Source organism: Callionymus lyra, chromosome 13, assembly GCF_982586985.1.
Source record: "Callionymus lyra chromosome 13, fCalLyr1.hap1.1, whole genome shotgun sequence".
Taxonomy (NCBI): Eukaryota; Metazoa; Chordata; class Actinopteri; order Syngnathiformes; family Callionymidae; genus Callionymus; species Callionymus lyra.
The window spans coordinates 12,776,970-12,803,771 of record NC_141830.1 but is presented as its reverse complement, the minus strand read 5'-3'; the positions used below and the strand labels follow the sequence as shown (position 1 = coordinate 12,803,771).

General features: G+C 39.6%; 1 protein-coding gene across 2 annotated transcripts; it reads right to left on the bottom strand.

The window, feature by feature from the left end:
- Window positions 1-547: 547 nt before the first annotated feature.
- On the bottom strand, window positions 548-25,960 carry tulp4a (TUB like protein 4a). 2 transcript variants are annotated; one of them, XM_087804996.1, is made up of 13 exons: window positions 25,201-25,960; window positions 15,470-15,598; window positions 14,507-14,668; window positions 14,229-14,409; window positions 13,079-13,186; window positions 12,249-12,415; window positions 11,421-11,645; window positions 11,125-11,359; window positions 9,515-9,659; window positions 8,707-8,878; window positions 8,528-8,621; window positions 4,945-8,450; window positions 548-4,355 (listed from the first exon to the last, which is right to left on the bottom strand). In XM_087804996.1, exons 1-13 carry the CDS (start codon window positions 25,450-25,452, stop codon window positions 4,239-4,241), a joined length of 5,493 nt encoding a protein of 1,830 aa, XP_087661122.1. In that variant the 5' UTR covers window positions 25,453-25,960; the 3' UTR covers window positions 548-4,238. The 2 variants fall into 2 exon arrangements, with proteins under 2 accessions (XP_087661122.1, XP_087661123.1); XM_087804997.1 differs by having other exon boundaries at window positions 8,707-8,851.
- Between the last annotated feature and the right edge of the window lie 842 nt (window positions 25,961-26,802).

Sequence of the window (26,802 nt, the reverse complement as noted above, 5' to 3'; positions counted from 1 at the left end):
TTTTAGAATCTATTTAAATTTTATATTAAAAGTTGTGATAGATAGTAATAAATATTGGATATAGAAATTATAATTTTAAATGTTTGGAATAAGCATATAATATATATATATATATATATATAAAGTATATATATAAATGAGTATAGATAGATACACTTTATTGATCCCTCTGGAGGTCTCCTTGGGGAAATTGTTTATATATCAAATCCTGTGTAATAAAAAATGATCCATTAAAAGAATTAAATAAAATATACATTTTTCATGTATATTATAATTTAAAAAAAGTTAAACCTTTCAATGCATTATTAAAATGTTATTAAAATAAAAAATTATAAATATAATAAAAAAAAATGTTTTAATGGTTTAAAAAAATAAATAACAACAGTTAAATCTCTTAATGCAACCGCTACACTTCCATAGAAGTTTGCATATTGTATCTTCTGTTGTCAAAATACATTTTGATAAATCAATAATAAAGGGAATCAGACAAAGAGACGACAGATAGATTTGACAAATTCCAAATGTAACTGAAATGAAAGTCAAGAAAAGTGGTCTGAAACAAAATTTTATTCAAAAGATGCGTGACATATACAGTTATAAAATAATTTACATGGCATGCCTTACTATCCATTCACTATAAACGTTCAGTCACCAAATTGTTGTTTTTTTTTCTCCAGCTGTTTTCGTCAATATGTCTACATCTACAAATACAAAGCACATGTCTTTTCTAAAGAAAACCCAAACCCTGCAATATCTACAACGTACTGTCTCAGAATCTGGTGATTGAATCCTGAGGTGACAGGAACTGCGTGGCTGCATAAAATGCATCGACCACGCACGGTTGCAATGGGTTAACACTAAGGGGGATCGGGGGGCGTAGGGGGGGGTGGGTCGGTAGACTGAATACACACACATCGTGACCTGACATTTACACACTACACAACTTTTCTACCAACTACAATTTATAGGGCACTTAACTCATTCACATCTTCATCATTCAATGCAAACTTCACAAAACAGAGATTTAACCCTTTCCATCCCTGAAGCCCCTCCCGCCCCCACATTTACAAATTCGGGCTACACTTGCAACAAATAAGAAACACGAAAAAAAAAACATTTGAAAAATGCACAATATACAGTTTGTATAGATACTCGATTTGGAAATAATCTCATAAATAAAAAAGGTACACAGACCAGCGATGAAGATGCTAAAAGAACAGCATTAAACGATGGTCAAAAGTGATGACAAGGGTTTCGTCCCTTAACATAATATTGCACAACTAACAAAAAAAAAAAGATGGTTTCACGCCATGCTCATGTCTTTCTATTATTTTCATTTCATCAGTAGACTTGTTTTCAACTGCCCATCGCCACGTTGGGCAGACATGCAACTCAATGTGATGCAATATCACACATTTAATCTCTTATTTTAGAGACCAACTGGTGCAACGTTTGAATCGAAAAGATACATTTCTCCTGTGTTCAAATTTGACAAAACGCGATATATCATCAAGTGATGATGTTAAATTCACCGTTGTGAATGTCATCTAGCCAGGGCCAAAAGTTTAGGACCACCCTATTAGAGATGTAGGCAACACTGGTTCATTTTTAAGGGGATGTCTGGCTCACAATTACGAATATTACGATAACAAGAAATAAGGCTCTTCTTCTAATTTTCTTTTCATCATTACACTCTTTAGTTTTCTAGAAGGTAGTTCCACCTGTACCGACGACAAAGAGAGCATTACTCTAAACTATTAATGAGCCGTTTTAACGTATCTTCTCTTAGATCGAAGAAATTGTTTCTTAATGCCGAGACCGTTGAAGCCATCACTAGGAATTCTCGCTTATTCAGGAGATATTCTTAATCCAGTGTTCCCAAAATCTCTTGATTTAGAGATGTCCAAATATAAAATGTACAGGGGCCAACGTGTTAAATATAATATTAACATTTTGGGGTACGTTAATTTGAGCATTTAGGATATTTTCTAACAGCACAAATACACATCAGTTTTTCCATATGAAATTGTTCACAATTTCAACATGCATTGGAGCTACTTTAAAATCAGCATTCAATTCATTTTACAAATATAAAGTAGATTTGAAACTTTTTGGCCCCCGGGGTTTGATAGACACCTGCCATAGTTCAATCCTTCAGATGACATGGTCTGGATTTAACTTCATTACTTTGTTTTTGACGCAGATTACAAAAGATAACAACTATAACCCTCTGATGTCATCTCCTGGAATTGACGGAACAGAAACTGTGACGGGCAAGGATGGTTACACACTATGGTTAGTGTATTCCATTCTTGTGTTGTTGGGTTAGATATTGGTTGAATCTCATCATTAGCTCAGTCTAGACATCCTTCATTGGTAAATTGCCTTCAACAACACCATGACTGGTTTTGAATAGCAGACCTCCAGCTTGGCTTCACATCTGGAATTACTCTCAGGAAAGACTGGAGACACGTCTGTCTTTTACAACGAATACATACGACTGATATGTACTTGGATCGACATGAAATGGCATAGGAGAGATTAACAAACATGTCCTCGCTTAGATATTTGGGGCGGTCTTTACGTCGAGGGTCAGGCCCCTGAATGACTCACTCACTTCACAGAAGTGACTGAAGGTGACAAAACAATGTTGAGGTTGTTGAACCCATGGCCTCGTTTTGTGTGTCTTTGTCACCAATTGTAACACAGGATTTGTCCGTCAAAGCTATTCAGCACACCCTGCTTGGAGTCGCCTCCAAAATAGAGCAGTTTTATTGTAAAAAAGAAAAAACGCGAGGGTGTTAGAAATTATAAGCTAAAGCAACGGTAAAAGACAACGATAAAAGTCATGTTAGGCTACATTCACATTACCAGTTTAGTTTTAGATGCGTTATTGATTTGGTTTCCATTCTTAAAGAACATTCATAAGAACCTTTATTTAATCCTACATTTCTAAAGATGCTGTTTGAATGTCTCCGTTTATTGTGATATAGTTTTAAAAGCTGACTAATCTATGGAACCTTTTCAGTGCCATGAGAATATCAAATGGTTAAATATAATATTTTTTACTTTAAATCTATAATCTAAATGTTGTTTTATCAGCATTTAAAATGTTTAAAATAATTGATTGAATTCAATAATGTTTTAATTGAAAGGTTGAATTTATTTGAGTTTTTGTAAAGAAATTGAATGATAGATATTGGAATACTTTTGTTAAATAAATCATATTGATACTAACTTTTAACATTTCAGAAATACATTCTATAAATTCAATATTTTTTAATTCAGTCTTGAAAATTAAATATAATTTAGAATTCCTTTTTTTTTTAATAATTGGAATTAGAATATCGAACTATACGTCTAAAAAATGCATTAATTTAGAGAATAATTTAACAAACAAATTCAACCTTTCAATATAGAAATTATCAAAATGAATCATAAAAAAATTAAAAAAAATTCATTGCTTTGATAAAAAAAGAAAATTCAATTTAAAAAAGATTAAAAGGTTCAACATGTTAAGTTTAAATATTAAATATTCTGATGTCACTGATATACTTCCATGGTGAGTAGGTGAGCCACCCGACTTGGAGTGTAGCTGCGTCTCATGGCAGAAGCTACAGTGATTGTGTCTCTTATGTAAGCAGATGACTCAAGTTTTGCGAGCCTGGTAATGTGAACGTAGCGTTCTTCCCTCAGAACACCTCGCCTGTAACGATCACCAGCAGGGTTGCATGATTGGAACATGAAAAGAAAAACTACTCTCCTCGTCATGTAGTAAAATCCTGATAGCAAAATCTGTATAAGAAAGTTACTGATGTATACAGCTGTGGATTCGAGTGCCCAGTAGTACCTGTGCTCTAGAAACGGACAACTTTCATCTCCAGAGTGTGATTTCAAGTATTACCGCTGCCTCTCTTGACCGACTGATCCTCTCTCTTCTAGCGAAGCAGCATTTATTTTGCATGGTGACGGCCAAAGACACTCTCTGGCTCTACATGCGAGGCTCTTCCAGCCACAACCCGGAGGTTCTCTGAGGGCTTCTGCGAAAATGCAGCCAATGTTATTGCACCAACTCAAGTTGCAGCAATGTGTAGTGCAGCGTCCTGGCGTCGCTCTCTCTAACCGACCAGGGCTCACCAGTCCTCCGTACCTCCGTTACAAAACAAAATCAATTGTGCCCCTTGAACAAATTGCATTAAATCCCAGATATAACTCAGGGGAAAGTGAGATCGGGCGTCTCATTTGAGGCGTTGAGTGACGTTTGCCAAAGCCACTGCGAAGGCCTGCACAGCAGAGAACGGATATTGAAAGTCCAGGATGTATGCGTTGCCATCGATCCGGCCAAATTGCATCACCTAGAAAAAACAAAAAGTTAGTTTAAAATAAGGCAGTTTTGTTGGCTGGATTTATCAAGAACATTAGCACATGTTTCAGACCATAAGGTGCAGCAGATGAAAAGCCACAATTTGTTCTGCTGTGTGACTGATAACCTTGACACGGTGGAGGTTCTTTTGGGAGGACCCCCGACTATGCGGAGTAATACCATTTTATAGTTTATTGATTTATGTTAATTAAGGATTTTAAGTTTCCCTGCAAAATCTGTCTTTGAGCAAAAGAGAAATTAAAATAATCGGAACACATTTTTCACATTCTGGAATATGGGTAAAATAAAGAGGTGGTATTACGTTTTATTTATATTTTTAATGTTTTGAAATTGCGTCTTCTACTTGTACAGCCCATTTGGAATTAAGGTGGCCCTTAAGGGCCGAGAGATCAAATGGACCATAGAATTGAATCTATAAAAACAACCAACCCCTTTGTAAGTAAGTAAGTAAGTAAGTAAGTAAGTAAGTAAGGATGGTTTGTACACAGTTTTCAGAAAGGCAAGTGAATGTACTGCTTTAGTGCTTCTCTAGTTACGATCTGAATGGGATGCTCTCTTACCTGTCTGCCTTCCAGTTCAATTTGAAAGTTCTTTGCAGACTCTTGAGTGACGCGTCCACCAAAGTCCAGCTGATACACCTGCGTGGCCTCGTTCCACAACGGCTGTTTGTTGGCCATCACGTACACGAATCCCTGGCTGCCCAGACCCCGGTCTTCCTTCTCGTTAGCTTTCCGGCACTTGATCTCATCGAGGTCACAAGCAGCCCTGAGGTTCCTCTTGCTCTTCCAACCCTTCTTGCTGCTCTGACACTGATTCAGAAGTTCGTCGCCACTGATGAAGAGCTCTGGTTCACTTTCCGAACTGTCTTGGAACTCGCTATTTGCCGTAGCCTTGCTGAGCTTCTTCGCCTTCAACTGCTGCTCTTTCTGCCCTTTCAGCTTCTTCTTGTCTCTTCCTCCCAGGCGAGGGCTAGAAATCAGAGAGTTAAAATCTCCCAGAGCTCTGCCCTCTTTCTTGGACCGGCTCCCTTCAGACAGAGAGTTGGCCTCCTCCGCTCGACTGTCCACTCGCTTACGATTCTTCTTGCTGAACTTTTCCGAGCGCTGCGGCACAGGGCTTTCGGTCAGAGACAGGACCTCCTGGTAGCCATCCCCAGCTTCAGCCATGTTCTCCTGTAGTCCGGCATGGTTCTGAGGCTCTGCTGGTGGTGGAGGCGGTGGGGGAGGAGGAGGTGGCGGGGGAGGCGGAGCAGAAAGGACCTTCTTTTCTTCTGCCATCCGAGAGGCTTTAGGTGGTAGTGGCACTGCGGGAGTAGATACGGGTGGGCAGGAGTTATATGTACCCCAGGGTGTGTGAAGAGCAATCTGAGGTATGGTCCCCCCAGCACAAGAATTCCCTCCAGGATACATGGGAGGTAGAGGGCAGCAGGCTAGGCTAGCCAGATTAGCGTGGTAACCAGGAGGCAAAACGATAGTCGTCTCCTGCTGGGAAAAGGGAACAGGTGCTACCATCTCCTTGGGAGACGAGCAAGGGCGCGGTGAACTAGGAATGGCTTGGAGCTGGGCTCCTGGATAGGCCGACACTGGGGGGTACTGGAGAGAAATTTGGTACCCGGAACCCGCCGCTGTCTGAAAGGAGGTCGCGCTTGGGCTAGTCGGAGATTTGGGAGAAAGTACGAAAGGAAGTCTGGAGACGTCCAAGTGCTGTGCAGGACTCAAGATAAGGGGTGGGGGTTTGTGTGGCAAAGGTGGTGGACCCGTGTTGAGTGTTGCTGTCCTTTCCTGAGGGACCCAGACCTCCTCCGTGGAAGATGGGTCCCACTGGTACGGAGGCGGACGCTTCACCACCAGTCCAGACGAGTCATTCCCTCCCAGCGCCAAATGCCTTAATGACTGATTCAGCGTTTCATCCTCAGAAAAAGCTGAATTCACATATTCAACCCGGTCCCTGCCATTCCCTCCTCCTGGTCCAGCGGAACCTTCGAGTGAGCTCATCAGGCTGTAAGAAGACTGAGAGGACAGAGCCGTCCCACTGTTGGAGTGGATGATAACTGTACTGTGAGGTGCTCCATTGGCTGGAGGGAAATCCTGTCGGATTATTGTCCCCCCTGCGATTCCGTTAGCGCTCCCAAGGGCAGACCCTCCGACTCCAGACCCACTGCTACACTGACTGCAGGTGTATAAGGCTGTCCTCTGCTGGTAGGAGGCTGCAAGAGCTCCACTGTTTTTAGCTTTGGGAGGAAGCGGGCGAGGCGGCTCCAGCATCTGAGGAACTTTAGGAGCAGCTTCTCGACTGTTCCTCCTGAGCGTGGCATGGATCAGACTGCTGTCGATCCTCTGGCTTGGATTTCTGCTGTTCTGGTTTGCCGAATCTGGATACGGGGGAGGGTCCCCGCTCGGTATAGAATATCGGGGTGCCGTGAGTCTGTTCAGTGTGGCGGAAGTGTAGGGCAGCTGGACCTTCTTGCCCTCTGCTGAGGATGATGACGAAGTGACCCTGAGAGTGGCGGAGCTGCCAGGTCCCTGGAGAGTGTAGACATTCTGATTGCAGACGAGACGAGTTCGCGGACGGCAAACCTCCTCCACATTCCCGCTGCTATCAAAGGTAGTGATCCTTTCGTAGCCCAGTGGAGTGGGAGCCTGCTGCTGACCTGAGGGGTACGGTGGGAACTCTCCTTTCTTCATGCAAAGGTCGGTTGGGGGTGGGGTGCCACAGGTGCCCCCTGATATTCCAGATGCACCATTAGACGCTGCATTTGCGGCAGATACAGCCGCTGCTGCAGCCACAGCAGCCGCCACAGTTCCAGGGTACGGTGGAGGAGGGTTCATCTTGCTGAGCTCCATCGGCGCACTGAAGACCACAGTGTCTCCCTCGGCCAGCTGTGGAGCCAAGCGAGTCGTCTTGACCTTAAGCAAGTGATCGTGCTCACCAGCCATTCCTCTTTCGACGACGAGATCAGCAGGAGGGTGGGGGATCTGGATCTGTAGCGCCCCCTGCTGTAGCTGATGCATGGACGCACTGGACTGCCCCGATAAGACGGAAGGGACGGGGATTTGGATCTGTTGCTGAAGTTGGTGCTGTGTCTGCTGTTGGTGATGCATCTGTTGCTGTTGTAGCTGTTGATGCATTTGTTGTTGCAGCTGCTGTTGCTGTTGCTGTTGTTGCTGCTGGATGTGTTGTTGTTGTTGCTGCTGCTGCTGGATGTGTTGTTGTTGCTGCTGCTGCTGGATGTGCTGCTGCAGCTGCTGCTGCTGCATGTGCTGGAGCTGCTGCTGAAGATGCTGTTGATGCAGGTGTTGTTGCTGCATGATCTGTTGCTGCTGAAGTTGGTGATGCTGTATCTGTTGCTGATGCTGTATCTGTTGCTGATGCTGTAGCTGTTGTTGATGCTGTATCTGTTGCTGATGCTGTAGCTGTTGCTGATGCTGTAGCTGTTGCTGATGGTGTTGTAATTGTTGATGGTGTTGCAGCTGCTGCTGTTGATGGTGTTGCTGCAGCTGCTGTTGATGGTGCTGCTGCTGCTGGCTTGATTGTTGCTGCTGCTGCTGCTGCTGCTGCTGCTGTGAAGGGTGATGTGAAGAACCCCCCATAAGGCGACCCATTTCGAGCCCTCCAAAGATCACCTGGCCAGGACTGGAGTATCTGGTTGGGACAGAGTACTGGGCCGTCAGCATAGCATCTTGGTTTTGGTCTGAGCCTGCAGCTGCAGCAGCGGCGGCAGCTGCAGCAGCAGCAGCGCCGGAGGACGTGGTGGTAGGATTAGTCAGAACATCCAGCTGGACATTTTGGTTGGCTAGGAGGGACTGGACCAGACCAATGCTTTGTGCAGGAGACATGGCTTGAGCGGGGCTATGGATGGGGGCGATAGGGATGTTGACGGTGCAAGGAGGGTTGTCCTCTGCCCCGCCAGCAGGACCCGTGACCGGCAGGTCGTCTTCGTCTTCGCTGAAGACGTTTGGGCTGAAGACTGGCAGGTTGATGTATTCCATGGAGATCTTTCGTACCTCTGGCAAATAAATGGTCATCTGCCTCGGCTGCAGGTGGAGGAGACTTGTCTTGTAGATGACTGAAAGAAAGACAAAATTGAAAATTAAAGAAGTGAGAGGAAGGAAAGGGTGATGTTTTGGAAAGGTTGAACGTTACCTGCTCCAAGATTCGTTGGCAAAAAAGCAGCGAGGCCCACAATCTTGAATTTAGTTCCCCAAATATTTGATGTAACTTGAGCAAGATAGTTTTGCTGAAAGAAAACAATCACACACACACACGACTTGTTAGAAGGGTCGTCCACGTGAGGTCATTTGGGCTCATAAGACATTGTTTACCTGGTTGATGTCATCCAATGGAAACTCTCTCCTCGCTAGACTTGGTGATCCGATGGAAGGCTTCCGTATGGGTAACCGTGGCGACCGTGATATCTCCTGGGTAGCTCGAGACAATTTAGGCGATTTTCTGGGATCAATGTTGATTCTGTTGGTAAAGGGACAAACTAAGTCTCTACAGAGAATATAGCAAATAGAGAAAAGAAAGTTTAGGCATGAAGTGAATTCCAGAACACAAGCTAAGCCCAATGGAAAATGTCTTATGTATGTTTCAAACCACAATATTTGTCAAAATAAATATATTATTTGTTCAAGATTATTCTTGAAGAATGATATTGAAATAATTCTGCAGGATTAAAAAAAAAAAAATCTTAATACTAGCATTATTAACCCTGCATTCACATTACTTGTAAAGGATTTGCTTGATTTAGATTTTTATGAAAAAAGGGTCAAATGGAAAATGTAAAATTGTGGAAATATGGCTGCAAATTTTACTGAGAGAATTAATGAGCTTGGTTTTAATCATTGTTCAAGGACGATTGTCCGTTATTATTTATTTCAATGCACAGATTTTTATAAAGCATGTCAACCCCTGTTACAATTGTGTTCAAGAGAATTGTCAAATTATAGGTCAGAACTACAAATGTACTGTTATGATAAACAAAAAAGGACAACAATCATAATGATAACATGTTAACAAAGAATTACACATTTTAATAATAAGATAATTAAAAAACATCAATATCATATCATCAACAATAACTAATAAACAAATATTTTGTTCGGTTAAAAATAAATTAATTCAAATTACCTGGGAAGTTTGGGGGACTTGCTCCCCCTGGAAATCTTTGGGGACTTCTTGCCAACCCAGTCGTCACTGAGCTCAATGTCACTGGAGTCGGAGCAGTTACAGCTGTCAATCATGGACGATATCAAACTGTTGCTGTAGATCTCATCTGTGGAGAAAGTTAAAAAAAAAAATCGAAATTTTAGGAAAAACTAGTTTTCTTCACATTTCCAATTTCTCCCTCAAGTATGTACCAAACCAACTCATCCTTACTTGAGTCAAATATTCAAGTATTTGACCCAAGTACTTGTACTGTATCTTGTTTATTTATTTTAAGACAAAATGTATTGTTTGTTGGATAAGAAGTTTAATTTCAGAAATGTTATTATGGATTGTTTTTATGTAAAACATCGACACGTGTAAAGGCTTTACTGTAATGATCACACAAGTGGTTGGAATCGTTTAACAGTCAGAGTTTGAGGCCAAATGAAAAGTATAATTACCAAACTCCTGTAACAGGTAGTACGAGTCTAAATTTGAAATTATTTTTTACTCAATCTCTTCATTATTTCCAACAAATTCCTTTCCTTCAACACCAGTTTGGGGATTTGAAATTCTGGGTTACTTTGCTTGGCTTCAATACTTGTATCTCTAAAGGTCGGATATCAACATGAGCATTTATCTTCTTTGATTTGAGCCAACCTTGTCCTTCCCAGAGAAGTAGGAGTTGTGCAAGTCCATTTTCGAAGGACTTTAAAATGTGAATTTCACGGCTGGCTTCATTTATCATGGAGCGGGTCGATTTATGTTCAGCCCAGGGCCATTAAAACCACCATTAAGCAGAGTTTAATTAACAATTGTCCCGTCTGCTCTGTGCAAATCATAAACCGTCATTCAGAGCTTACACACTTGGCCAGAGCGGGCAAATTAAATGTAAAGGATTGTCAACTGCAGGGATAAAGCATGAGAAACATCTTCGTAACGTAAAATGTACGATTTAAAAAGGAAAACTTCTGACAGTCTAGATATCATGATAGTGTGAAACTAATAATTCAATTATTAATAGCTGACGCAGTGACGTACATTATAAAGAACATCATTAAAGTAGCTGGCAAATTTAATTATTATACTCATCCTCATAAATTCTTTTTAAATTATGCTTTCAAATTGTTCACATTCAAAAAGGACTTAATATACTCAAATCTCTTTCTTGTATGAATCATTAAAATATGCTTATTTTCCTCAAACTTTATCAGCATAACTTCCATGTTTTTTATTTATCCTAAACATCCCCCCAAAAATTAAAGCATTAATCAAGAGCAAAACAAATCATTAAGCAGTTTTTCTTTAGTGAAAATAAATGAACTAAATGTAATTTCATATATGTATAATATGTTATTTGACACAAACATGTAATGAGTTACAATGAAATGAGACACTAGGTGGCAGTATCGCTACAGAACACATGGTATAAGGAAAAATGTCGGAACTATGCATTAATATTTAGTCCGAAATAAAGTTAATGGGTCTGAAAGGTGGCTTTGTTGAATTATAAAGCTAAATAAGTGAAAAATCGACTTCAACCTCTGTGGCACATGTAGTAAATATATCGTTACCCTGGCTGACCCTCTCACCTGTCTTTCCTTCTGTCTTTGGGTCCATGATGACAAATTCGGGCCGTAGTTTACTTATCCTTCGCCCTTTGAGGATTGGCACCAGTCCACCGAGGTACTCCAAGTATAAAGTATAGCACGGACTCCCCACCTCCGGGTTATCCTCTGTGCGTTTCATGGTGCAATGCAGACGCTCGTTGCCGGCCGTTGGGTAGCTCACAAACTCCCGCATGTTGTTGGGGTCTGGGATGGGTGGCTGGAGAACCAAAGGTACGTCAATAAAAAAATCCATCAAAGGAAGCAACAGTTTGGAGTACCTTGATGGTGGGAATAAAAGCGGCAGTAACATAAGTACACAGGCGTGAAGGCATGGTGAGCTTGGCAACATCTTTCTCCTCCTTGACTGCTGTGGCGATTCCCTGCTGGCAGAGGAGTTGAAGGCTGGCGATGCGATGCTCGACTCGCACCACGTACAGCGCCGGACCACAAGCCAGGAACAGCCGAGAGTCCCGATGACCCCAGCAGAGTGTGTTGATAGGACGCTGCCGGGAAAGAAAAGGTTGATATAATTAGAAGAACAACTAAAGAACAAAAAAAAAAAAAGAACAACATGCACAGTTTTTAATACAGTTAAATACAGTGGTCCCTTATTTATCATGGGGGTTGATCTGAACTCTGTGAAGTACTGACAATTTAATCTTTCTCTTAAATTAAACTTTTATTTATACTTGCAAACTCAACATTGCATACGAGGTGCCATTCCTCTCAACAACCCTCTCAGTAACAATGACCTGAACAGCTCCCATAATGCTTTGCTGCCCAGCCCATCACAGCTGTTGATCATTTTGCAATAGCAACATAGACTTAGAACTTAAATACAGTATTGTAGCGACCAGTCAGCCGTCAGTACTTAGAGCAGTGTGTTCAAGGGCATCATGGGAGTTAAGTTTTGTTGGCACCAAAAGTAAGGAGGATGTGGTGATACAGTCCTGCCACTAAGTTCATCGGTTATGTTGAAGTTTATCTGATCATGTTTGCTACAATATATTTCTAAATGTAGTACCATGTGCAAAATTGAAAATCTACGTGACAGCAAGGCAGCAGAGAGTGAACTATGATATGTACGCCCGGGATCTGCATCTTACCTGTGCTGGTGTTTCCAGAGTGTAGATGTTTTCACCGCGAACATTGTAGAATTTTACTATGACGTTCTTGGCCGCAGATGGACATGTTGGGTCAGGGGAGAGTGGGGTTCTCTCCATTCCTGCCACAGAGAGGAGGTCCCCTTGTGAGCACCACTGGACCACAACATCTACAGAACCGAGGGAGGGAAATAGAAAATCATTATGAAGCCCTTGTTATAAAGAGTTTTGGAAAAGCACAAGTTAGTGGTAAACAGCTGTGACAGAAGTCCATCCAATGGAAGTATTGGTCATTGGTTTTGTTTGTTTGTCTTAAGTTTATTCTCTTATGCATCTGGACATGTTCTGAATAAAGCATTCATTCATTCATTCATTCGTTCATTTCCAAATAGATATTCCAATAAATCATAAATGCAATATTTGAATTCTTTTTTTATTCCATAACCTTTACATTCAGTCTTGATGAAGTAGGTAAGTACCCTTTTGGTATCGTCTGTCGGGCCCATTAAACCAATATTTAATTATTGAATTTAAAAGGCTAAGAGTTTAAAAAAAATTCAATCATTTAAAATTATTTGTATTTTAAATGATTGAATCCACATTTCAATGAATTGCTTTTTAATTCAACCATACACACCAGCTCAAACCAGGACTTTGCATCAAATGACAGAAAAACAGAATAACCTAAGGCCAAAAAAAAATCAACGTTTAATATTGTGTATATGTAGAGAAGTTATTTTTTCACTTAATCAAATAAACCTAGAGCACCGTTGGAATCCACAAAGGCTTAATAGAGAGGTGAACAAATGACTAAAGACAGGTGGATCACACACCTTTGAGACCGGTGCGGATGAGCGTGGGAGAGAGGTCGTCGTAGTTGTTCATCAAACTGATGTCTCCGGAGGTGAAGCTGACGGTCAGCAGAGGTTTCTGACTGTGGACTGAGGAGAGAAACGCATGTTAATGTTTACCTACCTCTATTGTTTACCCTCCCACGACCATTTGTTACAATATTTGAACGCAACATAAGCCAAGAAATTCGCTCAAATACACATTAAATACACGTAAAAAGATGAACAACGGATGCTGCTGCGCTGAGGTTTTTGTTTGAAAATGTTTTATTACTATTATACCCCGCGAGATCCAACCTTATCTCGAAATATACCGGAGACTTACATGTACAATTTACTGATTCGTTTGCAAACAGAAAACTTTCAAATGATTTACACAAAAGTAATTTCTTAGACTCCCTTTATATAAACCCTTGTGTTGTCTTTAGGTCAAGGTGACCGACCTGCACCACCATATATCAAATACTTTATGTACCACACCAACAATAACTACGTGTAAACCTGCCATTGATAATTTACCACAGGACGAACCCACATTAATATACCCTGTGTTTTTCATGCAAGTAATTCATTCATTCATTTCTACTGCATTATCCCTTAGCGGGGTCGCAGGGAGACCGGAGCCTATCCCAGTTGGGCGAGAGGCAGGGGACACCCTGGCCAGTCTGTCGCAGGGCACACAAAGACAGACAACCATACACACACACACTTGCACATACTTCCCCAAGTTCTCAATCAACCTCTGTATGTTTTTGTACTGTGGGAGGAAACTGGAGTGCCCGGAGTAAACCCATGCAACACAGGGAGAACATACAAACTCCACACAGAAAGGTCACAAATTGGCTCGGCCGGGAAGCGAACCAGCAACCTTCTAGCTGTGAGGCGACCTCGCCTGAATCAGTAACCACTGCGCCACCGTGCGCCCCAGTCAAGTAATTTATTAAGAAAAAAAAAAGTCTATTTGTTTTTCCTGAAAAAAGGAAAAACAAATCCTTGAATTACCTTTCCACTTATAATCAACTGCACTTGCCAAGAGTGTAAAATTACACAAGTTGATGTCTGACACTATTATATCCAGGAGGTGTCATGACGTCTATACGAAAGGTGCAAAGTTTAGATACAAGCATCATACCTTGCCGCGGGGAATAGTCGTCTGAATCCGTGTCGCTCTCACTGCTATCCTCCACTAGGAAACTGGGGTAATTCCAGGACATGCCCACGATGCCATCTGACTCATGCAGCAGAATGTGGGCCAGCATTCGCCCGTGGCAATCCATGACGATCACCTGTCCATCTGCAGTGCCAAACAACACCTAGTAGCAGACGGTTGAACAAAGAGAGACATTATGTAACTCAGGAATACAAACTCACGATCAAAGATGACCAACTAATGAGAGCATGTAAGCCTACCTGCTGGTCATCGGGGGTCCAGATCCCACAGCTTATTTGACTCTCCAGGTTGATCTCAGAGGACCAGTGTCTCTGCCCGCTGACGGATCCAACCAGGACAAAACCATCACGGTAGGAGATGAGAGCCTGAGTGCCGTCGTGGGACCAGGTGAAGTCACTCACCTGCGCAAAATACACTCGTATGAAATCCAGGACAGGAAATCAAAGTCCGTTTCATCCATAGATTCTAAATCAAACATTTGTATCAGGAGGTTTAACTTCAAAATACTATCAAACGGTAATACTATGTACAGCAAAAATTCTATCACTTCTATATTGAAAGGTTGCTTTTGTTTTTTTTGTATGTATGTATGTATAATAAATATTATAAAATATATACATTCTATATTTAAATAAAAGCAATTACATGCTTAAAAAACAAAAAAACTTCAATATATTCCAAGTTTCAACATTTGAAATTCAACTGTTCAATATTCTGGCAACACTCAGATTATTTTATTGATCTTTTATTTGTTTTATTAAGTTTTTTAAACATGACAGAGGGATTTTTTTTATATAAATGACAGAAAATAAGAACCAATCCATCCTAAATTCATGGTGTACTTCCATAACCTCAGAGCTTCTCTTTTACATGCCATGGGTTTACTGAGAGGAAGTGAGAAGGAAGGAACACAACTTTTTCACAACTTAAAACAACGTTTTATATTTGTTTCAAGTCAAACAACAAGCTAAGAACAATTGTAATGTAATGTGATGAATTATTTAAGGTCATAATAATGCTTTTTTATTCCAGTCGTGTTTTTTTTTTCAATTACCTGATACTTAATATTCTTGTGATATTTTGACTTTGTTTTGATCTAAATTAGTTACATTTTTTATATCAGGACAATTATTATAGCCATGAGGAGTCATAAAACTGCAGTAGTGAAAGGTTTTTATGTGATCCTGTTCCGTTTCTCTCACCTGAGCCCCACGGTCGTTAACCAGCTCCACTGACCAGCGACCTTCATACTGGATCCAAACAAAGATCCCTCCATCTGTATCACAAGTCGCCAATTTCTGAAAAGGTTCATTCCACCGGACCAGCACCACCTAAGAGGCACAGAATAACTGTTATACAAACATTTCCGTTTTCAAATCATTATGAAAATATTGAAATTAATCTTTATTATTCATAGTCATTTCCTAAAAATGATCATTAAATATAAATTAGGCAAGGCAGGCAAAATAATCCAAGACTAAAATGGGCTAAATCTGGAAAGGCTCCAGATGGAAAGACGTGTTAACCTAGTTCTGAAACGCATCAAAGGACTTGCTAATATCCAAAAGACCAAAATAGCTCATTATTCTTTTCCCATTCTGAACCCGAGTTGCACCCTGTGCTCTACTTTCAGGAGAATGCGTTGTTTGCTGTATTCTGAATTGAGACAATGATGACTGTGTTTGTGTCAGGGGAGATAACGTTTTTATAGTGGTTTATTACTGAAGTTGCTGGGACAAATAACCTATTCAAAGTTCATCAAACTGTGAAAGCAGAAGACCTGCCAAGGCTGGTTTGAATGAGACTACACTAGGGCTGGGGATCTATTTTGTGGCACCAACCAAAGTACCGAGTATAAAAACATGCTTTGTATTTCCATCTTCATGTTTTACCCACTTGTGATCAAAACTTGATCTTTGATAGGTTCCGATGGTGTGTATGAGCAAGAATTTTGTGCTATGATACACATCACAATATATGACAACATATTGCAATAATGTATTAACAAGGATACATTTGTAGTATTGTCGAGTACTTGACTAGTGTTACAGAATTTAAAGACCACGTGACTCTTGACGAAGTTGTCACTGGTTTATATTAATTTCTTCTAAAACCAAAATATGTCCAAGCATCAGCTTTAAACCTGTATCCTCTTGTCCTCAGTCATCACTTGGAACTCGCAGGATTTTATTGTTCCTTAAGCTACGGAGGATATAGTGACTTGATCTTGTTTTAAACACTTTATTTAAGTATATAACCTTTTACAACTTGTTTATGAGAGAAAAAAAACATCAAAACAGTGCTGTCGAATGCAGATAGAATATTGTGATTGTGAAAAAAAACACTATATAATCACCATATTATAGATAACACCTCTGTTCGATACCCAGGCCTAGATTACAGACAAATCTTTGCTAAATACCTAATACAATAAGCAATGTACACTTCAGTATAGTTGATTTGTTGAGTAATGGTGATAAAATAAGCAATAAGATAACAAAAGAAAGGACTTCACGTGTCACCGTTGTCCATTTCAAGCAAGTCAACCTCGACACACTCCATCCCGGCGTGTTTGTACTTCAGGGAGCGTGACTCAGCCTATTCCCAGAAGAATAATCCTAAGCCTGGAGCAGAGAGAAGCACGTTGGCCCAACATGCTCCAACACACAACACAAACCAGGTATTAGCAGAGCTTTCACTTGTGAGTGCAAGTGCAAAAGCTCAGCAGTTGGATCAGGGAGTTATTTTAGTTTAAGTGCATGTTAATCACTAAAAATGATGGGCTGTGCTCCAGAGATCTGGGAAATATCACTATATAAAACCAACATCTACGACTTGAACCCATACAGGTCAACCGGTACAAGCTGTCAATTACAGGCTGGTGGGTACTGTCAGTCTCAAGTTTGATCAGTTAGTCTGGAACAGATGCCACAACTTTGCCTGTAATTTTGCAGCCCTTGTGGTGTCAGAGCAATGATATAAACCCTATTATGATATTTATATAGTACTTCTTCAGATAAAACAAGTTAGTGTTGAAGTGACCTGCTTTTCAAGCAAATGTTTATCGTTTTCTTTATTAATTTTGGCTTGACGGGCCCTTAGAACACTCGCAGTATAGAACATTTTTTTTGGTCTTTGGGAAATAAATGTGTCCAATGATAAGGTTAATTTGGAGATATTTGGTGTAACAAACAGTTTAACAATCATATCATTCCTGCACAAAAATAGAGATGATTTGATCTAGAGCATGAGTCATACTCAAGTTATTTTACGTGGCCTAATATGAAGGACAATTAATTTTATTGTTTATATATATATACACATTATATATGACATGCCAGTGTTTAATATAAGATCAAAATCAGACTCGTACATCCTAAATATACACTTTGTTCAACCAGCGACTTGCTATGGCTAAAGGACTTCAACCCCTTGGTGGTGGTAAACTCAGCCAAAAGATCTGGTTGAGCAATAAACTAAAGTGGGTAGAAAGTGGTTGCCATATATTACGTTTGTCAATGATATAGTGAGATTGAGAAGATTAAGAGATGGAGGCATGAGTGAAGAGGAATGAAGATCCATAAAGGGTCACTCATCCCCAGTGTGGAATTAAGAGAGTGCAGCTGAGGTGGCGTGGGTGGAGAGAACTGTAACATAAGGGTCGGTTGCAAGAGTCCAAAGGAAACTGCATCGGTAGGTTGTGAGAGCCGCAATGATGTACAGAGACTATGGATGTGTATTGACAAAAATCTGGCGATACGATATGTATCAAGATACAGAGACAACGATAGGATATTTTGTGACATAAAGCAATACTGTAGGAACAAGGATATAGTTGTAGTATCGTCAAGTACTTAACTCTGGTGTTGAAGAATTTACAGACCACATGACTCTTGACGAGGTCGTAACTGCTTTAATTTGTTCCGAAAACAAAATATGTCCAAACCAGACTGTATCCTCCCGTCCTCAGTCATCCTGGGGATTTCTTTGCTCCTTTTATTGTGGAGGGCGTAATGACTGCTGCCATCTACCAGCCAGAGGTTTGATTGCAACACCAAAATGAACAAAAGCTATGAATATATTGTAAGAAAAATTACATTTGATTTTGAACACACTTCTATCTAAGAACTACGAAAAAAAAAAATGTATTTGATGTTTTGAAAGGAAAAAGAATAAACAAATGATTTTAATTAAAATGTTTTTTCAGTACACTCTTGTTGAACATTGATATATTAGAAGCAACAATCGGTGTAAATAAGACGAGAAGTAAAGGGGAAATGTGGATACAAGTTTGTAGAAAGAGGTTAGGGAGGACAAATGGTTTAGACACATAGAGAGACTGTGCTGAACCCAAATTGTTGGAGATGAAGATACCAGTAAAAATAAGAATAGTAAGACGAACAATGGTGCATGTGGTTAAAGATCCAGATGGAATAAGATAAAATGAAAGAAAAATAACTGAAACCCTTGTTTGATACGATTCAAAAGCCACAGAAAGTACTTTCTTCTTCTCTTATCCTATTCATCACAATTCAATAAGTCACATCAAATGATGTCAGTGCAGACGAGTGACATTTATGCTGCGATCGATGGCCAGTGCTGGAGAAACCGAACAGAAGTTATTCAAGGTGAACATGGAGGGATTTCTCTTGTGTTAATATTATGCAGCAGCACAAAGTCAACCGAGTGCATTCAGCAAAGGTGTCATGAGGCCCAATTTACAGTGTTCTTACACCCACACACCCCCGTATACAATGGCTCCGAGGCTGTAGGGCAGAGAGCACAATGAGCTCTACGTGCACCACGGTCGGGTCACTCTGACCGAGGTGGTCGTAACTAAGGAAATTAGAGCGAGGGTGAGTCAGAAGCGACGGACTTCCAGGAGGTTTCCAAGGGTGCGGCACAAACACAGATAGATAGATGGAGACAAATGTGTGTGTAAATATAGTCCGGCGTGAAGATTAGTGTGAGCGTCCCAGAACAGATGAGCACCCCTCGCTGAGAAACATCGATCTGGGAGATCAGACGTCACATGGAGCCGGGCGAGATAAGAATGAGAAGGCTCAGGAGACTTGGGGATTACATGGATCAGCAGCAGAGAGACACATGCATACATGAGGCCAAACACAACGTTGAATTAGAGGGAATTATCAGCAGATGATTAGACACGCGTGTAAAAAAACAGGTTTCAGCTTCACCGCTCGACTCTAGACCAGACCAGCCCTGACCAGGTTTCATTATTTCTTCGACATTTAATTTATCTTGTGCTTCACAAATGGATCGTTTAATGTCCTTGTTTTAGGGCATTACATCTTATTATCCTCCCTTATCCCTTAAAATAAAATGAAAAAAAAAAATACAATTAATTTTACTTTTTTTTTTTTCGATCAAAATCTTAGTATTACAAAGAAATAAAACATTATTTGAAAGGGCGTAAGAAAATACTGATTGAATTTTCACTAGTTCTGTGTCAATTTACTTTTTTAAATATTTGGCTTGCAAATAATATTTGGTGTTACAATAGACATTTTATGGTTTATAGTTCAATACAAGTAATCCAGAGCTAAAAGAACAATGAAATCCCACAAGATCCCAGTCATGACTGAGGATGAGAGGATACAGTCCACTCCAAAGTTGATGCTTGGACATATTTTGTCAAAACAAATAAAAGCAGTTACAACTTCATCAAGGGTGGTCATGTGGTCTGTAAATTCGGCAACATCAGAGTCAAGTACTCGGACAATACTACAAATAAATATTCTATTATCGTCTCGTTGTCCCTGTATCACAATACATGATGATATCGCTAGTTTCTTTCCAATACAAACCCTTAGATATTTCTATGATATAATTACACTTTTAAACATTCATTTAGTAATTATTATTGTTTAAAGTCACAAATATCTTTCTCGGAATGGAATGGAAGGTTGTATGAACACAAAGCGACGAGAGCGAATCAAGGGACAGCAGAAGTACAAGTGTGAAGATACGATACGTTGGTTTAAGAGACTTTCAAGGAAAGGAAAGGTTTTGTTATAAATAATAATTTCATTAAGCATCACATAAAAAGGATGATAGGGGTGAGGTCAAACAATGCATCAAGGACGCTTCTTAGAAAAGAGCTGACGTTGTTTATGTGAAGCATTTTAAAACTTGTTTAATTAGGATTCATGAATGCAATTCTCAAAAGTGTACTTAAGAATCCTGCTGGTGCATGTCAACCCTGCACAAGGATAGACGGGTTCACCTCAGACAGACAGACCTGTTACGCAACACCAGCTCTAGAAGATCAGCAGTCGGAGGAAAGCACTTTCTGCTAATCACATTAACTGATACCATTTTAATGCAGTTCAAGGTTCACACTATCCTTAATCCTTTCCCAAAGACAACATGAGAGCAGACACCGCGCTCAAAGTCCAGAGAGGGTCAAGATAGAAGGTTGGCTTTAAAGATGGAACAAGAAAAAAGTTACGGACACAGGGAGTCAACTTAGGCCGTGAACGCCGACTAATCATCGGTAACTGCTTGGAATATAATTGAAAGTGGCATTTTTTTTTATATTTCGATGATTAATAAATTCCACATGAGAACAGACAAAATGATTTATCAATCAAACAGGTTATTTACTCACCGGAGATATGTGTCCGGACTTTGGGTCAACTAATTCCACAAACAATCTCCAGTTCTTGAGTGTTACCTTTTGAGAGACAGATCCTCACCAAGCCAAGGATAGTGTTTATTAAAAAAAGGGGGATAAGACCCCAATATGATTTGTTAAACGATAATAGAAATATGGAGAACATCTGAACGTCGCTTAGCATGCTATCTCCATTTAAACCAGGGGTTAAAATAAATATTTATATTGTCAATGTAAGCATGTTAAGTTGCAACATAATCTTGAAAACTACAATGAATAACTTTGGATATTTTTATTTAAAAAACATTTTTGGGTTTAGTATGTGATCAAAATCTCTGGCCAAGATGAAAACTTCAGCTTGTAAACACATAAAACAGAAGAAAAAAATAAAACAATGCATGTTCTTCTCCCACTACAAATTCTCCCTATAAGAAGTTAAGAGACTGTCATAGGCTTTAATGTCTGCACTTCAGACTATTTTTACAACATCCTTTGAAAATTCTACCGTCTTCAACTCCTAAAATTAGAACTGCAGAGTTAAAAATACTAGCACTCCATTCATCATGAGATACTGACAGACAATGTATCCCAAACTTCTGCTCGCACTGAACATGTCCTTGTCAAACTGGCGTTTGATGTTCAGCTCTTGTGAAAAAAGGACTAGACCTCTCGTGACAGGCCGCTTCCTCAGTTCAGCCTCCAGAAACACAGTCCGAGTGCAGCGGAGAGAAAATAAAGACACATTAATCTGTTCTGAATCATTCATGGATTGCTGTAGAGCATCAGAGAGGTAAGTAAGTGTGCAGGATGAGATGGATTTTCAATACTCACTATACAGGAGAAGAACCATCGCAGTAAAATGGAGATGTAAAGAACTATTCTCTATATATTCTCTACCTCAGATACCCTTAGTAAATAATTAATCTTTCAAAATATCCAAAACAAAAAGTTAAAATCTATGGAGCGTTTGTGTGCTTGTTTTTTTTATTATTACTTTTTAATTAATTTCTTATCCCTTTTATTTTCATCATTTCACAAGATAAACATACAAAATCAAAATGTATCTTTATGATAAATTATCCATTATATTCACCATTATGTTTTTGAAACTCATGCATTTATTATTATCGTCATGTTCAATTAGATACATCTATATTGATTTTCCTTTCTTAAGCACTGAACGGTGGGAATGGGGGAGGGTAAGGTTTGATTGTTTGTATGCATATAAAAGAAAAGAAAACCCTAGATACAATTCGAAAAACTAAATGATAAATGGTGAAAATAGATGAAGTATTTACATATTTATCTATTTTCACCATTTAACACTAGAACTCCATTTTAGAAAAAAGTGGGAAATTGACTAAAAACACATTTGGAGAACACAAAAAACACTTCTTGACCTCAGGCAAAACCTTAAAATGGATTGAAAAAAGAAAACTTCTTAATTTAGGTAGTTGAAAGACATGAGGGTCTTTCAAAAAAACCAATCACCTTTGCGTTTCCCCTGCTGAAGACGTCACACAGCACTTAACATTGCACATATTGGACACGGTCCAAACGACACATGCATCCAAAGACTCACTTACATTTGAATGATTAAGAAACATTTGGATCATACATCAACCAGAATAACGGAAAAATGTCAAGACATATAGAAGTATTGATCTTCGCGGGGCTACCTGAAAAGTTTGTTAGCAATAAGTGCTGAGCTCATTTGGGTGAGAGGACATACGTCACTGGGATGGCAGACGTGATTTTTTCTGAAAGCATGACAGTAAAAGGAAACAAGCGAGATCCGCTGTCCCTGGATTCGAGGTGAACATTAACGCATCAATGTGATGAGACGAACTGCTAAAAAATAACGGTAAAAATATTCTTTACCAAGACAATTTTTCATTTCCATTTTATTATAGTAAAATCATTACTATTTAAAAAATTTAAAGAAAATAAACCATCTCTAGAATACATTAATGGTGTAAGAAAATATTGATACACATAAATGTTTATTTTTACTCTAAGGTAATGATATTTAACAGCACTGCATTTATTTTAACAAGCAATACTCACTTGATTTCTTGTATTTATCCGATAGAATTCTGTTGATATTAGGCATGTAACACAATCGTGTGAATACTATGACAGTTTTCCTGCAATTAAATTATTTTAAAGCAACTATATATATTCCTATAGTATATTAATATATTGTTGCCTGTGTATCATGGTATGTTTTGCCAATACAAACCCATACGCAGAGGTACTCCAAGTCAACATTAAGAATTCATATCAATTCATGGAAATGCTTAAGAAAAAACGTATCAATATTAACAGATATTAATGTATTAATTTAAGTAGAGCGCTTTTCAATTGAAAACCAATTTCTTATCATGCGTAAATTCTTGTCGGCCATACAACCAAAGTCTTCCGTCAAAAGAGCCGTTAAGTTTTGTAAGCTCAGGGTTTTGAACGTAAAATTAAAAAGAAAATGCATTAAGAGATGCACATAAAGTTACCCTCCGTCCCGTTATTCAGCCATTATCCTCATCCAACAAATGCATCCACACAATAAACCCCAGAGGCAACGTTCTCAACTTGGAGCAGATTCAATTGGGCCGAGTATAACATAATTTCTGCCGTGCTCCAGACCCTCTCTGTGGGGATTCATCCACTCTCCCCTCCGCCGCCTCGCGGAATGCTGACACAGCACCCGGCTCCATCTGACCAGCAACAACTCGTTGAGGAAAATGCAACCTGTGTGCAACGCCACCAGGTTTTTTCCTAAATGTGAACACTGAAAGATGATGGTTTAAATAAGAAAACGGGAGGACCTTTGCTGGTGCGTTGACGGCGTTGAGGGAGTATTATTTTGACCGTTTGTGCCGGTGATCCATTAGAGGAATGACCTCAACAAGATTGAATGACCTGCAGGTTTTAAAGCAACAGCTGGAACGAATGCTTGATGCGTTTTAACCTCCTTTTTTCAAACGAGTCGCTGATGGTGAAAGGCTGGAAGAAGCTAAACCACTCAACCCCTGGTATGACATCAGTAGATATTTTTTATTCTAACCTGAATTTAATGGAAAAGGGATTAAACATTTTTTAAAAATGGACTCTCAAGAGCATTAAAAGGTCCATGTTTCAATAGGTTGATCATAAATAAAATGTGAAAAGAGCATGTTTTAGTGCGACTTCTACCATCTCACGCCGCAACAATACTAGGCACAGACAACTTTTTTTGTTGGTGGAAAAGCTCTTTTGTTTTTTTCTTTTCCACCTCAAGAACAATCCTGTGCGCCTTACGTATGAAAGTAGACACTGATGGCGCCTTATAATCCTCTGCAGTACATACTGTAAATATATGTGTATATGAGTGAAGAAGCTCTAGCCTTGAACCTCAACCATATTTGGTTGTCATGGAACCAACTGTACACATTTTCCTTGTACCTAGTTATTTGAGTTTACACTACAACATGCCGCACCTTCACTTAAGTCAGTTTAATCATTCTTTTGAGAGCCGAATACACTCAAAACACCATTTCCCATGAAACAATCACAAGACCATTCCATTTCTGACAACATTTGTCATGGTCTTCACTGGAATGACAGGTGGTTCAGACACCCAACCTTGTGCCACCATTTCTCCATCTTTATCTGGTTAATACTTATAAAGAATCATATTATTTGTATGCTACTTTGTTGAAAAAGCAAAGAGTCTTGTCCCTGAGATAGAGAACAAAAGCTGCATACACTGCTGGCTCAATAAGATTTTTTAAACACCAGCGAGGACTTGCAAAAACAGATACATTTGAACAATCCAAGTATATTCTAGCACTCCAATACAAAGACGGCCATCAGCTAGGGTCAAATCGACATCAAGGTTTAATGGCCGATTAAACAGTAGCTGTTGGTATGTACAGTGGCGAGCACGAGAAACCGGTCCTACCGAAATGTAATGAATTCTTTAACACAATATTGCTAGTGAGCATCATTCCTCCCAACAAATACCTGAAATCAACCTTACAGTTCCTATGACGCTTTGCCGCCCAGCCAACCAATTCTAACTTTCGATCACTACATTTAACGAAACAATTGCAACTTATTTGAAAACTTATTAAACTAAATTGGCCCCGATTGTTGGCATTCTGACATCTCCTTAACATTTATTTTCCAATATATTGATATTACAATACCTTCATCTAAATCAACAAAGTTACCTGAAGTAAATATAAAGTAAAAAGTAAAGGCTCTTCTCTGCTTTTTCTACTGGACTATGAGGATTCTACAAATAAATCCACCTACCTCACTGTTGTGTCCTCTGAGGTTAAAGTTCACCCTCTGCGGGGTGGGTCGGTCCCGTCTGCAGTGGCTGGATGTGAATGTGACCCCCACGACTCCTCGACCGTTCCCAGTAGCCAGCCATCCCTCCTCGTAGTAGCGCTTCCTGCACACCGGCTTCTCCTTCTCGCTCTTCGGTACCCGACCTTTCCAGGACAGGCACAGGATGTTGGAGTCGCTGCACAGGACCGGGCCATGTTCTACAGCAGCGAACATTCCAGCGGCTCCTCAACCTTCCCTTTGGATCGAACACTGTCCTAGAGGAAGGCTGGGTTCCTTCAGGTACAAACGGTAGGTACCCTTAAAGCGACCACTAGAGCAATGAGATTAGTGGTTGGATGTCGGGAATGACAAAGTGACAAGGGTGCATAATCCTTTCCCTCTCTTAAATATCCATCCAATAGGTTGGCATAGCTTGGGGGTGTCAGAAAGACGCTTTCAAGCAAAAGGCACACATGTTGACAAAAACTGTCCGGTTGATGGGCATGAAGTTTAAAATCGTCGCTCTCCTTTTTGATATGTCCTTCAGAAAGTTGGAACAAATGGGAGTCCCAGCTAAACAATTATCTTGCGAGTCATTTTAAGCTTTGGTTTCCTCCTCATATGCTCCAAAGAAAAGAGGAGGAGCAACGACTCCTCTTCATCAGCTGTCTTGCTTCAGGAGGAATAGTTTCACCGTCAACATCATGATGTCAACTTCCCTCAGTGGATTCTCCTCAGGACTAATGCTAGAGAAACGAAACAAATATTGATCATTAGGATAAATAAGTAAGCCAATAACAAGAATACATGTTTGCTCTGTGTAACTAACACATTTTGGGTAATTTAAATCACTTGCCTCCTTTTAAACAGAAGTATATTACAATAAGTATTATGACACAAAATTGCTTTCTTAAATGTTTGAGTACACACGACAATGTGTATACTGAATAAACATAAAACAGTTGGCTGATTTCAGGGTGGCTTGACACTTTATCTTCTAATACAGGTCACAGTTAAACTACAAAATTGATCACCGTATACATCTTTCTAATGCTTAAGATATGTTTTTTATATAATTTTACTCATTCAAGATCTTAATTTGATTACCTTTTTCCTTCTTTTAACCCTCTTATTGGTCCTTTTTTGGGGTAATACTTTTGAAAATAAGCTGTTTTTATTTCATATTTCTAAATGAAATGTATCATGTTTCAATGTATCAATGTAACATAGGCATATAAAGCTTACTTTTATGATATCATTGCATAACCACTTTGTTGTTGTTGTTGTTGTTGTTGGTGGTGGTGGTGGTGGTGGTGGTGGTAATAAGGACCTTTTAAAAAAATAAATGTAAAAGTATACATTTTTCAATCAAAACAGCAATCTTTTAAAATGGCCTATTTATTATTTTATATTTTAAGTTTTCAAATCATATTGAAGCTTTTTTTATTCAACCCTTATTCTTTTTGGCTTGAAGGTCTCACAGCAGTCACAGTCTATAATGTGGCCCCAGATGGAATCCTATTGCCAACCCTTGTACTAATATCTGACCTAATGTATCGTATATTCTTGATATGATGATTTATA